Below are 16274 nucleotides of genomic sequence, written 5' to 3' on the forward strand. Positions count from 1 at the left end.
AAAAAACGGAGGCAGTAATCCATTTTTTTTTACTCCTATCAAACCCACGACTTTGTTGTATTCACCTGATAAGACTTGAACCAAGGTGAGTTCCCCACCATCTTTTGGTTAATACTCTACTCGAGTACTCCGTACCAATTACCAAGTGTTACGGATTAATATTGAATAGAGGTGTTAGTTCGAATGATTAAATCAAATTCGATGAGGTTGGGTCAGATTAATTTTAAAATTAAGTCATGCTAAATTATTGTGTTCAAAATTTAAATTAAATATTTTTCGAGTTGGTTTTGAATCGGATTGGATGTGATTTTGACCCTTCTAATATTGATAAGTACAAAATGGAGGGAGTATAATAGTATATGCATCGCTTACAAAAACACATTTAAACCTCTGATTAAACCCGAACATTAAAATTTCCAAATATAGAAAAGAATTAAGCTCTCTCTCCTTCCCCTGCACACTGAACACTGATTAAAACCAGACTTTGAAGATTCTAAATTGCCATGGCACGAGGACGATATTGAAGATTCTGGAACTAGTTCTTCTGTATGATTTTCTTTAACTTGATTTATTTTAATCAAATTTTGTTCTGCTTAGATATTGTTAGTATAATCTTGTTATTGTTCTTTGATGATTTCTCTCATTTGAATTCTGCATTTTCGATTTTCTAGGTTGGTTATACCTTCGAAATGACTTATTAATGGCTAATTAAGAGAAAGAAATTTATGGGTGTTTGATTATTAGTTCATTCAACTCGGCATAATGTAGAAATGTCGAATATTAGCTTGTTGTATGTTTTTGTTCTGCTAAAATTATTGTTAGTATAATCTTGGTGTTGTTCTTTGATGATTTCTCTCAATTGAATTCTGCATTTTCGATTTTCTAGGTTTATTATACCTTCTAAATGACTTGTTAATGGCTAATTAAGAGAAAGAAGTTAATGGGTGTTTGATTATTAGTTCATTCAACTTGGCATATTGTAGAAATGTCGAATATTAGCTTGTTGTATGTTTTGATTCTCTGCTTAATATCAGAATCTTGGTGATGTTCTTTGATTATCTCTTGTTAATATGATAATTTTCATGCCCTTCCTGTTCAATTGATTATGATGATTTATCAATGAGGAATTAAGAGAAAGAAGTAAATGGGTGTTTATTCTGTTTGTTAATTTGTTGGTTCATTCAATTTTACATATTATAGAATAAATCAAGGTGACAGGCTTGTCTAATTTTTTAGCAATGTTTCCATGTTAGTCGACCCCAAATCATTTTGGGACTTACGATTAGTTGTTGTTGTTGTTATGCAAGTTCTTGAATGGAATTTTTTCAATTTGTTTTCTTGACATGAGTAGCAGTTTCTACATGTGGTTTAATTTTCGGGGTTTTCAGTATGATCCTATGGATGAAGATTTTGGGTCTTTTATGCAGCTTTTAACCAATTCACAGCCTAGTAGCCAAACTGGTGTACATCTTGGGTCCAATATGCAACCTCTAAGAAATCTGCAGTCTAATAGCCAAACTGATGAAGAAGTTACTTCTCGTCTACAACCTCTAAGAAACCCGCACTCTAACAGCCCAACTGGTTCAGAATCTATGAGGAAGAAGCTCAAAGAGGCTAGCCCTTGCCACAACAGTTACCCTCCTATGTTTCCTCGCCATTCTCCAGCAGTTCTGAATTTTAATGGAGTTGGACCTGGTACTAAGCAACAACAGCAGCTAGTGGTAGGCCTGGAAGCTTCTACAAGTAATAATTCTAATGTTCCACTTGATCCTTCCCCTTCTAATCCTGGAAGTCTCCCGTCACAAAGCTTGTTGAATCCTGGTTTTAATCGAGCCCCATCACATCAGTTGTTGCCTAGTTTCATTTCCCCAAATCAACCAGGAATAAGCTCACAGCAAAGGCCGAGGCTTCAGCAATCTGATCATATGATTCCCAGCATTGGAAGGCCTTGTTTTATTTCCCCAAATCAACCAGGAATAAGCTCACAGCAAAGGCCGAGGCTTCAGCAATCTGATCATATGATTCCCAGTATTGGAAATCAGCAGGGATCTGCATACCATCATTCAGGTATGCTTGAGAACCTCTCTTTGTGTTAGATGAGCAATTTGTTGCTCATGATCCATTGATTGTTAATGTCTTCATTGGACTATGAGTGCCTAGTAGATTGGGATTTTCTTTAAATTCAATGAAGTTTTCGTGTTGCCACATAGGCTGTAACAGGGTAACAGCTTACTGTAAGGCTTTTTGCAAAAAAACAATACAGTAATTCAAATTGAAGTTGCTAGTCCATTCTTGAAAAGATAGGATTAACATCCTAAATGGCAAAAAGTTCATATTTGTTTTCATGCAAGCTATACTTATGTTTTTGTACTTGGGATCTTTTTGATGATCTGTTTGTTCTAACTCTTCAATTAATATGTTGCATTTGACTTATGCATACCTAATTGCTTGTGAAAATGTTAAGCATATGCGTCATGTATTGGTATTGGATATATGTGCAGCTGGACAATGGAATTCCCTTTCTACGAGTTATGAACTGCAGCAAGGTGCACCAAACCCAATGACAAATTTCTCATCTGCTTCATTTCAGTCATCTCAAGGAGCAAATGCAGAGCCATACATTTGGAATACTCAAGAGCGTCATGATCTGGTCATGAGCGAGGTCTGATTCTAATTATTGACAGTCAAATTTTTGTATAAGTAGTTTGGTACCAAGAAATAATAAGAGTGAGGATAATAATAAATAAATAAATAACACGATCTAAGCAAGTGGAGATGCAATTCAAGGAGTTTATGTCGTATTTTGTATGCAATGCACCATTGTAAGAACACTTGTGAAATTCAACCCTTGATTTACTATCGTATCGTGTGCTCTTAAAAGTCATTACGAGCTTTTCGTTAAATAAGATTTGATCCTGTCCTATTTTGTGTATGCAATGCACCATTATAAAAGGTTTCTGAGTAATTCTATCCTGTTTCATTCTTGTAATTGACATGCGCAGGTAGCAACGAATTCAAACTTTATATATCTTCATAAATCGATTGATCGCTTGCAAGGTGAATTGATTGATTGCAAAAGTCACATTAGAACAATGGAGAGAGTATTAAATAATCTGCAGCACTCACAAGGACAAATGGATGACTGCAACAGTCACATTAAAAGGCTGGAGGAAGAATTAAATAATTTGAAGCAAGCACAGGGAAAGATTGCAAATGACATACGGTGTATTTCTGCAGGACAAGCATCAGAAAAGAATACATCAGGAAAGTCTATTCCTTCAGATGATACTTTGCCTTCTACTGGTGTAGTTAATTCTCATCAACGAGGCAGTAGCACTTCTTCTAACATTATCTTCACTAGAGCTTTTCAAGATGGTCAAAAAATAGGTGATTCGAGTAATAAGATGCTGGATGAATTGAATCCGCTGGTTCAAAGTGGGATTGGTCCTTGTTTGAGCTCAAGAAAGAAGATCAAAGCTGGTGAACAGTCCAAGGGACCGGTTAATAAGGCTGCAAGGGAAGGTTCGTCTGCTACTGATATACACGGAAATAAGTTTGCTGCAGAATTAGGCATAATAACAGGTGAGAAGGAGAATGCTAATACTTCCATAGGTGGCAACACTGGGGATTTTCCAGTTTTTGATCGAAGTTCAGCTGATGAAGATCTTGAGGCATTCTTTAGGTCCATTTCTTAATGTTCACCTCTTAGAACCTCAATCTCTTTTGACTGTGCAGCCTTTTTCTATTTTGTAGCTGAATTTTCTACTGTCTCCAGCGGAATTCATACTGTTTTAATACCACCATTTGAAATGGGGCTTAAAATTCTTTCCCTTTTTTTTTTTTTAGTGGGGGTGGGGGGGGGGGGGGGGGGGGGGGTATGAGAGGGATAGGAGAGTATAAGAAGTACAGGAATTTCCTAGCATGCACTTAACTGTACAATAAAGCAGGTGTTATCCGAATTGGTATGTACAAATTACAGAGCCTTTTTGTATGTAATACGGGCAAACAGAAACAAGCATGTATGTAAATGACTATTTGATTGTTCATTTCCTGCTTTTGTTTGGTAGTAATCAATTTTTTGTGCTTTTGCATAAATGCTGCCGTTCTTGATTCTCTCCTGAGTCTCCTCACATTGTAGGTCAGTAAAAGCAATTTATGCATTATTTGAATGACTAGCATGTTGTTGGTCGTAAAAATTCTAGTGTCAACTACAAGTGCTTTAGTTCATTCCAATTCAGCAAACTACAACCTTGTGTTCAGATAAACGAGAGTATATAAAGTAAAATCAGATCACGAGCAAATTAGACATAAACTTGGAAAAAACACAATAACTTTGTAAACATAGCATTTGGTTTACTCTGGCATTGCTGTTAAGCATCTCTTCATGGATATGGCACTTGATCTATTGACAATAATTCTTGAACCACATTGCAATATTTACAAAGCTATCGGCTTCAGATTGAGGCCTGCAGCCAAATAACCAGAATTTAAAAGGAGGATAACATGAAAAAACATGTGTACAGAATATTAGGGACTCAAGTGTACAAAGGAATTTAGATTAGCCCATAATAAGACGAGCATTTTACCTGGATATTTCATGTACGTCATCAGGAAACATAATTACCTTAACCTCAATTCCTCTCTCCTTTAGTGCATGCGCATACTAGCAGTGAATAAGCACAATCAATCATTTTTTACAATTAAAAGAGATAAATACGCCAAATCAACCTATACAATCTTAAAACAGTTCTAGATACAATTCACTTCTAACAGGATTGATTGGTTTCAGAGCCTAGGATAAATTGGCTTTCATTTAGCCAGCAGAAATTGATACTTTGTCTAGTTAATGCTAAAAGTGATGATAGTTCACAATCAATGTTGATCTTCCAAGAACTGCTGAACATGTGCTTTCACCTTAGAAAAAAACTGGAAAGCATCATGTAAATAAGAATCTATATAATTGTGTAATTGGGAGGACAATAACTCACTTGCAATCCATCAGGAACAGGAACTCGCAGATCCTGGGCACCTAAAAGAAACAGTGTAGGTGTTTTGACCTGCAAAGTATACAGGACACATCTCGTTCATTCCTATCTTAATTAGGTATGAATTAAAGCTCACTATCAACTGACAGAGATGAAAATGTCAGAATATCAGAAATACTCATAGCATGGCATTTCAACAAAAAATAAAATTACTGATGTGATCAGAAGCTGTGCCATATTTATACCTTATGGACATGTGAGATAGGGGACTTATCATATAAAATATTCAGATTGTCCTTAGATGGTGCTTCTGTAAAGTACGTTTTACCATCACTTCCATAAGTATTGACAAAGCACCAATCAGGAATATCAGTAGTTCCAACCATTAAAGCAAGGTTGCAAACAGGATTCCAGACTGCTGCTACAGAAAATTTTTCAGGGGCCTGCAGCACAAAATGTTCCTTAAGGCACTTCGTGATTTCCTTTTTCTTTCCAGAAAACCGATGGTAAAACTGATCATGTCAAAGCAACCAATGGGTACACCAAAGCTAGAACACAACTAATCATTGTTCCCTCTTTAAAGAAGGTTCCTAAACTTTCCTTCCACATACAACTTTCATAACATGTCTTGATTTTGTAAGTTATATTTTTTATTCTTATTGCAGCAATATGTTAACCTCTTCAATTGTATCTTTTCTGACAATTTTTATCTCCATTCAAAAGCTAAATTATTACTTCCTTAACAAACAATAAAAAGTGAGTGATACTTGATGGAGAAACTTCATGATAGAAGTCTTACAGTTTAATTTGAGGTAAAGTTACAAAAGTTAAAAAAAAACACATTACAGATAGCATGAATGAAACAAGTTACATGAGTTAAAAGGCTTAGAGCTACCACCAAATGCCGAAATCAGACTAAGTTTAAAATTAATACAAAGTATAACTTAGAGCTCATATCAGCAACCTTTCAGAAATTAAGCAGTTGAATAGGAATATGATCTGTATCATGTATTGGTAAAGTTAGGTGCACAATTAGAGAGTGTTATGAAACACTATATGGAAAGCTGAAGAAAGGGCCACTTGAAAGATACATGTGATTAATTAATGAATGTCAATATGTCATGCAATCTCAAAGAAACAAAACCTTATGTGTACCTGCCCAATAAGGTGGGCACTCAAAAAGCCACCATGGGAACCACCAAACACAGCAATTCTAGGTGGTTCAGCAAGTTTTAAGCCGACAACATGATCTATTGCAGTAAGCACATCATTGACGTCCTGCATATAAAAATTTAGTTTGATTTGTTTCACTTTGTTGGTATGGTCACAATATCCATAACATGATAGAAAGTTGATGACGTGCAAATAAGGAATTGGAATTTGCAATAATGAAACAGGACCTGTGATCCAACATTCCCGGGAAGAGACTGCAGTGCTTCTTCACCAAATCCCAGTGAGCCTCTGTGATAGAATGCAGGAAGTGGCATAAATTAAAAATCAGTAATGCACAAGGCTCGCTTGATGACCCAACAAAAGAAGTTAGCTACAAGCAATTGAACTGCTATTTGGACAATACTAGAAGAATACCTAACCTGATATCTTGTACTCGTATAAAATCAAGGCATACTGGTTAAGAAGATAATAACAAATGTAACCACTATAATGAATAGAGGGGAAGGCTTCCAAGGAAATGAAATACATAACTGTCCAATATTCTCAAGCTGGAGCTAAGGCTTTAATCATTTTTAGCTCTTACTCAGGGTTGGGGTTGTGAAAAGAATATAAAAAAATAAGTAGATGGTCGAATAAGAACATTGTTTACCGATAATTAACAATTAATAGATTATATCCAGTTGATGCCAAAAATGCCAATGTCTTTGAGAACTTTGCTGTTGCAACATCATGAGGACCTCCATGAAGAACTGTGATCAATGGATTACAAATGTCGTTCTTTGCAGTTGAGGAGACAAATATAGCTTCAAAAGGTTTACTTGCTCCTGTTACAAAGATTCAACATGAAGAAACGAAAACCGATAAATCATGCACTGGAAGATTGATAGTTGAAGCAGAGCAGAGAGGTGACAATCTAGAATTTTGCATTTTCGAAAGCTGAAGGAAACATATAGACATTTGTACATGCATATTGTTAGCTATTAATAAGAGATTAATTTGAAAACAAAAGTGTATCAATTCCAAGCATAAATGTTGATCTAACAGAGAAGCTCCAATTGAAAACCATTCATGCACCTAAGCAGAAGACAGAATTTGAGATTACCTTCTGTACAGTTTTCTGAAATAGATCTTACTGGAATCTTCATTATACTGAATTGAAGGGATGAGAGGCGAGATGAAACCTGTAAAAGGTTTACACCAAAAGATGTAATCCAGAGTGATCTGTATCGAGTTATTGACTGTATACATGTAGAAAATCACTGTTGTAAGTATTAGTCAGATAAGAATGAGGATATAAACCTCCTTGGAACATCTGAATAGGGGGCTCGGAACATCTTGCCAATTCCAAGGGGCATTTGGGACTTGATCCTTAAGAAGACAACCATACTTGATTCGAGGAGTATCTACAGGGCTGCTGCATACTTCAAAATGACAAACAAGATGAATTGTCTTAAAGTTAAGCAGTTACAGAGACGAGAAATAGATATCATTATACATACCGGCAATGATATTATCCTCATCAAGCGAAAGAACCTCCCATGAGGAGCTTGAATTATGAGGAGTAATGCGTGACAAGTTCCCACTGCAGAATTAAAAAGATGCATTATTAGCTGAAAATTTTCATATTAAGAAGACTGAACGGTGTAAGTGGAATCAGAAACCTCTCTACATCCACAGAAAGTATCACTTGAGTGCTCCTCCAGATCGAGGATAAAATCATAGTACGCTTATCAGAAAGCCATGGATTCATGAGGATGCTGGGAAAATATAGTCCAGGGAAGCAATCATTCTCCGCAGACATCACAACAGGAACCTAAGATAGTGAGACCAAACATTTGTGATGTTAATGTGGAACAGAAATTTATCACAACATAGACGACACCAATAAGGCAATAACTCTTAAATAGGTAATGGTCTGAAACAATATTGTTTGTAAACTACTCTGTCCATGAATAACATATCAGACAGTACACAATACTCTATCCAAAAGGGTACTCCATGTGCACAAGGATAAAGAAGGAAGAAAGGAAAGAACTATTTCAACGAAAATTCAAGACTGTAATGAACAAACTTGATATTGAAGACAAAAAGAGTTTACCACATCAACAATTGGTAGCACATTTGGGTTCCAATCACCTTGACAATCAACTCTATGAAGTGAAAATGTGGCATTGTGTGCTCCTGATTCCACAGCACTTTTGGCTGATAAGAACACAAGAAATCTCCCGTCTGGGCTGTCAAAACAACAGAAATACATTCAATTGGCATCCATGTATAATACACATTAAGAATAGTTTATGTCTTTCACTAGTTTTGTTAATCTAAATATGAATCATAGCATAAATCTGGACAATAAAACTGACACATATACACAGGACAGCTAATACAAACCAGTGCTATTCTACACATAAAGCGCCTTTAACATTTCTATCAGAACCAGGGTGCAGTATGTAAACAAGCATAGGTGTCATTGCTCAAGAATAAGAACACACAAGTAGTTAAAGCTAGAAGCCTGAGTCTTTGATACATGAACTAGAGCCAACATACAACAGTAAATCAGGACACACATTAACTGGCAAAACATGAAAAATCATACCTAAAGCGTGGACAGAAAGCGCTGCTAATTCCTTTTGTCAACACAACTGCATTGGAGTCATCATCTGCATTTGATCTGCTTCAAACAGAGAAACAGGATAGGTGTATGATAAAGAAGAAACTTAGATACATATTCTCTACATTGATATAATGAAAATAACAACTCACTTGAGATCAGATTTGATAGCTTCTAATTTGTTGAAAGGAGATGTTACAGCATATAAAGCACATGGTCTATTAGTACAGTATTTCATGCCAAGTTTTCTTGGTTCTGCAGGCCACCCAACAACTACAAGATGTTGCTGTGAGGCAATTGTTGATGGAACCCAAACAACCTGACCAACACTGAGTGCCTTATTAATTCCTTCAACAGCACGCACCTCTCCGCTGCACAACAATTAAATGATTGAACTTGTATATCCTCCAAGAGCAGAAGTATTCAGCTTAATCATTAATTTCATTATCAAAGCCAAATCAAAAGGTGTCTCAATACCTGTTAATATCAATAACAAAAACTGCAGGGCACCTTTTTTTCACATATGTTTCTCCCCATCCCTCCTCCCAGTCCCCTTGGCCTTCCCAACTGTTACAACCCTTATTGGAGGTACTCGCGCTTGTATAACCAAAATTATTGAATGTGGGCTTTAAAGGGGTAGGCTCCTCAGCAACATATGCAATGAGTGTTTCATCTAAGTTCCAAGAAACACCTTCAAACCTGTCAGTTAAGAGAAATGAACAATGAGCATAGGAATAAGAAAAGACTCAATAGCCCTACTTCTAAACTCATAATGCAGAAGTCAAATTACCATGCATCCGTAAATAATGATCCATGAACAGCCTGAGGTATGAGAAACTCCTTTTCCAGATCTGAAGAGCCCCAAATCTCAAATTTAGTAGGAGAGTCATCATCAGAATTTCGAACAATGAGAAGCTTCAAACCGGAAGGTGAAGGCAATATTATGGATGCGCTTGACACCTCAACAGGAAAGGGTGACCATTGAAAATCAACTTGACTAGTGCCACTCCCATGAATAGTAGCAGACAAGATAAATTTTCTGTTACTATTAGCAAGAATATTGGGTTGGCTAGCAGAAAATATTGCCTTAGAGTCATTTCCTGTGCAAAATTGCATTATATGAGAGCAAAATAAACATAGATGAACATAAACAGAGCATAACTAATGCAACCATCATATCTTTATTATGTTTTTACAATCGAAAAAGAAAGCAATGAGGATTGAAGCCGTCTGATATACAATCAATGCAATGCTGAAAGTCATATTACTACCTGATTTGCAAAACCAAGCCTTGTCTATTTTACTGATATTAACGAATTCCATCAGCAATTTAGACAGACGAGTATATTCTTCCTTCATGGCCGAGTGAGTTTCCTCGTACATTTCTGCCCCTTTTGACTTACAACAGCTACACCTTTTAAAGTTCATGTAACAGAACTAACGATCAGTGATACCAAGACAGCATCAGAAGCGTCAATAATAAATAGATAAAAGAATAAGATTTAATAGTAACTACCTTTAATAAACAGATCTAAGCTAAATTGGCTAAGATAGAAAGTCAAACTCGAGCAAGACAACGAGACTTAAACTATTTGACCCTTAGTTCAGCACTTCAGCATAGCACAATATAGGAGTCTGTACTGTATTTAGTTAGAAAGAGAGTGAGAGAGAGTTGGCCAGGGTATTGAATCAGAGCCACTCAAGAGTGATTGTTAGGTGGGAGTAGGATTATTAAGGGTCTATTCTTATGTTTTATAAACAAAGAGATGGGATCGGGATTAAAAATAAAATGATTGTTTTGCCATCAAAGATGAGACAAGAGTTGGTATATTTGTTTTACGTTCCAAATCACATATTCCCGCTCTATAATCCTCAAACTCCTATTCTTAATTAATAAAGACCTCAACTTAAACTAATAGAGTACTAAAACACCATTAAGTGTAGCTATAGTTGTCTTTTTTTTCCCCTTCTTTGGAATAGAGGGTCCATCATCATCCATGCGGAAGTTCAGATAAGTGATAAGTGTAAATCTCAACCACAGATGTCCCAATTTTACTGATATCATCTCCTGCCTATAACTCTATAAGAGAGTTTATCTAGACCATCATGACATATGGTTTTAATGGCCAATTAAACTTTGAAATACGAACATTTCTGCCTTATAATGATATGCTTTCATTCAACTACTTTAAAAATACAACAGATTGTTGATTTACACACTCACATGACGTGTATTATTATTACACCAGAGTTTTCTATTACATGTAAATCTAATGCTGTTATACACAGAGATGAAAATACAATCTCTGCCGGAATAACAGGTACACAAATCCTATTATACATCAAGAATGTTTGCCATCAAAAATGCTCTAATTGTACATTAAACACAAAATAAGGAACATATATACAGACCTCTAAGTACCTATGTGCGCTGTGGCCTTTGAATGGCAAATTTAGATCGCATGCTTACAGCCAGCTGCAACATTCAATGCTCTAGCAAACTCAAAAGTCGAGAACTATGGCTGTACTTAACAGAAGGTCGGTGAAAGTAGTTGCACCTATGAAATTCAAGCTGCTTTTGCTTTAAAATATAATTCCAGTTCAAGAATCTTCAGTTTTAACTGGAAGCCAGCTATTCCCAGAAGCAGGAGCTTCTTTTCTTGAACGTGAAACAAATCCAATAACATATCCGACAAAAGCACCAAGTAGCAAGACACTCCCTCCCTTTACAAACTGGGAGAAAATGGGTGATGCCATTCCACCTTCTAACACTGTGTCAGGAAACTCTGTTTTCTCACCACTAGCAGAACCACTACCACTCAAAACTTCTCCAGTTGCCAGAATCTCCACTGTATCATGCACTTCTCCATCATGATTTCCCACATAAGAAAGCGTGAGCTTCTTCTTTGTGGCAACAAGCCTAGTATAACCAAATTCACCCCCGCGATATATTGACCTCTTTGGCTGTGGAAATATAGGAAGGTCAGTGTGTTCTGGTCTTGGTTCCCAGATAGGCTGCCAGTCCTGCCCTGCCATTCCAATCACAACATGCACAGGATATCCACCTTGTTTCGTCCCAGACGAGTCCATTTCTCCACAGGTGAAATTGTTCAATGGACAAAATCTTTCATACCTATGTACATGACCCCACAAAGCAAGAGTCACATTGTTCTTCACAAGAAGAGGTTCCAGGTGCTGCTGCATCTTTTCTCTTAATGGGGTATCCCTAATCTCATTACTTGTGGTGTACATAGGTCGATGTCCTTGGACAACAACAAATGGTGTCTTCTTCCTATCGACATTTTCCAAATCATGCTCCAGGAACTTGTACTGGGCACTTCCCTGTAGGAAATTGGTCTCGGTCGAAAAATATACAAAGTGAACAGACCCCATATTAAATGAATAATACAGATTCCGGGTGGCTGGTGCACGAGTCCCAGTTGAGAATGAAGAGTTTCCAGGCATTTTGAATCTAAGACTGTAGGGTACACCGCATTCACCACCACCATCCTTTGCATAAGCTGCCCATTCTGGTTTCCAAGGTTGTTGAGGCCAATCATATTCATGGTTTCCAATGCAGACATGATAAGCCATCTTGGAGGCAACTGGCTCAATTTGGTTAAAGAAGTTGTCCCATATCCAAGCATATCCTCTTGCATAGCTAATATCTCCAATATGTGATATAAACGCAGGCTTGTTCCCAAGAGCTTCTATGTCACGGAGGATCCATTTAAGAGTGGATATGCTTTCATCTTGAGTACGGATAAAGGTTCTATAGGGTGTCGCAGTTCCCATGTCTCCAAACATAAAAGCTACAGTTTCATCAGAATCCTCATTTCTTGAGACAAAACTATAGGTAGGGCTCCAACCCCCTGAATCACTCCCGACCTTCAATCATCAAAAAGAAACAACTTCAGTGACAATACTGACCTTATAACATAGAATAAATTGCATGAATCTCAAAGACAGCAGTCAAATCGAAGCCATGAAAGCTAAATGTAGAAATCAATAAATCTTAATGCCGCAAGGTGCTCTTAAACATAAAAAGTTTCCATATGACATGAACACAGAAAACTTCTCTACTTAGAATAGGGTCTAATCGATCCACCAGCTAACTTTGCCAATTGATCAGCAACTATTTTGCACAAGAAGTACACTTGCTATGAATTTAAGTGGAAGTCTATATAAGTTTTCGAGATTGATCAATCTAACACACATGATTTTATCTCCAGTGCAGTAAGAAACAACTCCATATGGTTAAAATTAGCTTAACCCTCCCAACAACTTACAAACAAACCAAACCAAATATCCAGCATAGTAATTTAACTATATGTTCTTTTCGAGAGCAGGATGCACATCATACTCACGATCAAATTAGCTTCTAACTATCAAACTAACAACCAATCATATCATCTTATATATCTATACGAAGAAAACTAACATTAAAGCACTGAATTCAATAAAATGAAAACAAACATAAGTATGAATTAAACCTTATAATAATATCTCTTTCCTTTCTTCAAATTAGTCATAACCCCATTAAAAATAAACCCAGGATCTCTCCACCCAACACTCTGATTAGCAGGACCATCACACATATCCTCAACTTGATACCTCTCCGTCGTTGTCGCCGCCACTTGTCTGAGCTCATCTTCCTCCTTACCATACTTCACAACCCTCTCCCCACCATCCCCCGCCACAAACACCACCCTCATCTCATCCTCCCTATCAGTGAACCCCAAATGGACCTGCTCCGGCCCATTAAGCCTCTGAAAAGACACCTCCTTGGATTGGGCCAGAAGGTGCTTGGTCCTTGGCAATGGGTTCCTATCATGGTCCATTTTTGTGGGGTCCACTTCCGATTGGGTCCATCGGAAGATCCGAAACTGATATGGGTGTCGGAGATTGATCAGGGGAAATGAGATTGACCCGAACCCGGATTTCCATGTTGATGAAGAATTGAGGAAGAAATACCCGATGAAATGATGGTGGTGTGAATCGGGTGGGGAGTAGAGTCCGACCCAATCGAGCTCAGATGGGTCGGATATATCGGACCATTCAAGCTTGATTGTGTCGCCGGATTTGGAGAGAGAATTTGGGGTTACAGTGATGGTGGGTGTGGCGATTGAGAGAGAGAGGAGAGAGAAAATGAGGAGAAAATGGAGGTGGGTGATCATGGTGATGGGGTTTTGAATTGAATGATTCAGAGATGATGGTTGAGATTTGAATTGAATTTGGCTAATTTTAGAATTTTTATTCAGATCTCATGAATGAATTTTGGGTTTGATATGAGTTTAGGTGTAGGGTGGAAAGTGGTGAGTCTATTGTCAAGAGTGCGATAGGTTGGTTAATCACCAATGAATCTTGTATATTGAGCAATGTGCTTGGCATATTCTTTTTCTAATCAAAATCTAAGATCCTATAGGGGTATTGTGGGAAGTAAAAAGTGATTAAAACTTTATTGGATTTGCAACGGTTGCATTAGATATTTTGATGAATAGTGTTAAGCTCGGTCAAGGCTTGTGTACGGGATGTCTTACTAGCTTGATGATCAATTACGCTCAAACCATAATTAGAAGCATAAAACTTTACGATTCTTATGTGGACATTTACCTTTATCCACTTAAAGAAACACCTTTAAGTGACATGTACTTTCTTATATTCTACATTTTATGAATACCCGGCCCTATACGGCTATACCCTCACATCACATATACAGTTTATTACTTTTTATAAGCCTTTAAATTTAATTCTCTATCAAGCATATATAGTTGACTTTAACCATTGGAGCCAGTAAAAAAAAAAAAAAAAAAAAAAAAAAAACCCAAAAGTAGTTGACATAAATGATTGTGTAAATAAGGATCAAACCGAAACAATGAGACATATCGACCCCCCAAACACAAGCTCCCTAACTAATTATTCGGAACAACTTCTTCTTGATTGATTGCTCATTATTTTATGGATGATATGAGTTTTAAGTTTATGATCTCTCTCGGACACCCTTGTTTATCTTAAAGATAAATAAATTTTGTTTCTCTATTGGCAAGTTTGTAAATATTTAGCTTTGTAGATGATGGTCAATATTTAGCTTGCTAAAAATAGTAAAATAAAATAAAAACAAAGGAGAGGCACATAAGTTGTGTCTCAATGGCATGAGACTTGGTTTCTTTCACGCAATAGTTTCTCCGTAAGACCACCAGTTTAACTCTCCAATAATTCCAGTGCTAAACGACATCAAATTGTTGGCCTGCCTTTCTTCTTCTTACTATTGTTGGCCTGCCTTTCTTCTTCTTACCATATATAGGTGTAAAACGGGATACTTTTTTGCATTATAACTACTCCGTAATAATTTAAGGAAATATTTATTTTATTTTATTTTATTTATTTATTTATTTTTACATTGAAACATAAATTAAACTTATGAAGTACGTAAATACAAAGTACGTAGTATTAGAAAAGGCCGTTCAAATTTGGAAATTATTATATACTAGTAGTGATAATGAATCAATTACCTTCCCTTATAAGTTCAACATACATTGAATTCGATAATTTTTCATACTGTATGTATGAAGTACGATTTTATTTGAACTTTAATAAGTACCCATGCATCGACACTTGTTAGAAAAACTAAAATATTAGTCTTTTTTAGTAACACAAGACCTATGCAAAGAATTGAATAAGTATATTACTTACTAAAAATTAGTATGAAAAAAGGAATAATAGCAGTGATGTGTTCAATGTCAACTTTTATTTTGAATAGGTTACATATATATACCTTTGTAGAGTTTGACAGAAGTAACGGAGTCTAACATCTCGTTAACTTTTAAATGGCCTAATAGTGTTTCGCAAACATTAACAAAATTTGTAATAATGTATTTGTAATAATATATATATATATATATATATATATATATATATATATATATATATATATATATATATATATATATATATTTAATTTAGTAATTTAAATAGTACGAAATTAATTTTAAAGTACAATTAACATGGTTTTATTATTATTATTATTATTATTATTATTATTATTATTATTATTATTATTATTATTATTATTATTATTATTACTTACTTACTTACTTACTACTATTATTGCAACAATCAGTTCGTGTCAAACATTCCATCACAATTTTTTTTTATGCGGCCCGCTATACCGTGCGGCAAGGGTTACTAGAGTTTCTCGGTCAGGGGTTACTCGAGTTACTCGGTCGAGGGTTACTTGGTTAGGGGTTACTTGCGTTATCCCTGATCGAGTAACCCCTGACTGAACCCTCAAGTAACCCCTGACCGAATTACTCGAGTAACCCTTGACCGAGTAACTCGAATAACCCCTCAAGTAACCCTTAACTTGACTGAGTTAACCTTGAGTAACCCTTGTCCGAACCCCTCAAGTAACCCCTGACCGAGCAAGTCGAGTAACCTTGATTGAATAACTTGGGTAACCCCTAAGGCCCTAACAAATAACTCAAGTAATCCCTGTCATACGGTGT

At 36.3% G+C, this 16274-nt stretch overlaps 3 protein-coding genes across 4 annotated transcripts; 1 reads left to right on the forward strand and 2 right to left on the reverse strand.

The window, feature by feature from the left end:
* The first annotated feature begins 440 nt into the window (after window positions 1-440).
* Window positions 441-3830, forward strand: LOC145563523 (uncharacterized). Its single transcript, XM_081623970.1, has 4 exons — window positions 441-546; window positions 1428-2067; window positions 2502-2662; window positions 3003-3830. The coding sequence occupies exons 2-4, from the start codon at window positions 1482-1484 to the stop codon at window positions 3693-3695; spliced, it is 1440 nt and encodes a 479-aa protein (XP_081480096.1). The 5' UTR covers window positions 441-546; window positions 1428-1481; the 3' UTR covers window positions 3696-3830.
* Window positions 3831-4005: 175 nt separating this feature from the next.
* LOC145563524 (acylamino-acid-releasing enzyme 1-like) lies at window positions 4006-10474 on the reverse strand. Of its 2 annotated transcripts, none has more exons than XM_081623972.1 (18): window positions 10286-10474; window positions 10041-10183; window positions 9560-9869; window positions 9247-9468; window positions 8922-9140; window positions 8755-8829; window positions 8257-8392; window positions 7820-7971; window positions 7658-7740; window positions 7458-7579; window positions 7261-7339; window positions 6808-6982; window positions 6386-6446; window positions 6141-6263; window positions 5231-5428; window positions 4989-5057; window positions 4587-4663; window positions 4006-4466 (listed from the first exon to the last, which is right to left on the reverse strand). In XM_081623972.1, exons 2-18 carry the CDS (start codon window positions 10150-10152, stop codon window positions 4403-4405), a joined length of 2277 nt encoding a protein of 758 aa, XP_081480098.1. In that variant the 5' UTR covers window positions 10153-10183; window positions 10286-10474; the 3' UTR covers window positions 4006-4402. The 2 variants fall into 2 exon arrangements, with proteins under 2 accessions (XP_081480098.1, XP_081480097.1); XM_081623971.1 differs by having other exon boundaries at window positions 8755-8832.
* A 482-nt stretch (window positions 10475-10956) lies between these two features.
* Window positions 10957-14140, reverse strand: LOC145562231 (putative inactive purple acid phosphatase 2). The gene is made up of 2 exons (XM_081622438.1): window positions 13263-14140; window positions 10957-12657 (listed from the first exon to the last, which is right to left on the reverse strand). Exons 1-2 carry the CDS (start codon window positions 13944-13946, stop codon window positions 11371-11373), a joined length of 1971 nt encoding a protein of 656 aa, XP_081478564.1. The 5' UTR covers window positions 13947-14140; the 3' UTR covers window positions 10957-11370.
* Window positions 14141-16274: the final 2134 nt, after the last annotated feature.

Source organism: Chenopodium album, chromosome 10, assembly GCF_948465745.1.
Source record: "Chenopodium album chromosome 10, dcCheAlbu1.1, whole genome shotgun sequence".
Classification (NCBI taxonomy): domain Eukaryota; kingdom Viridiplantae; phylum Streptophyta; class Magnoliopsida; order Caryophyllales; family Amaranthaceae; genus Chenopodium; species Chenopodium album.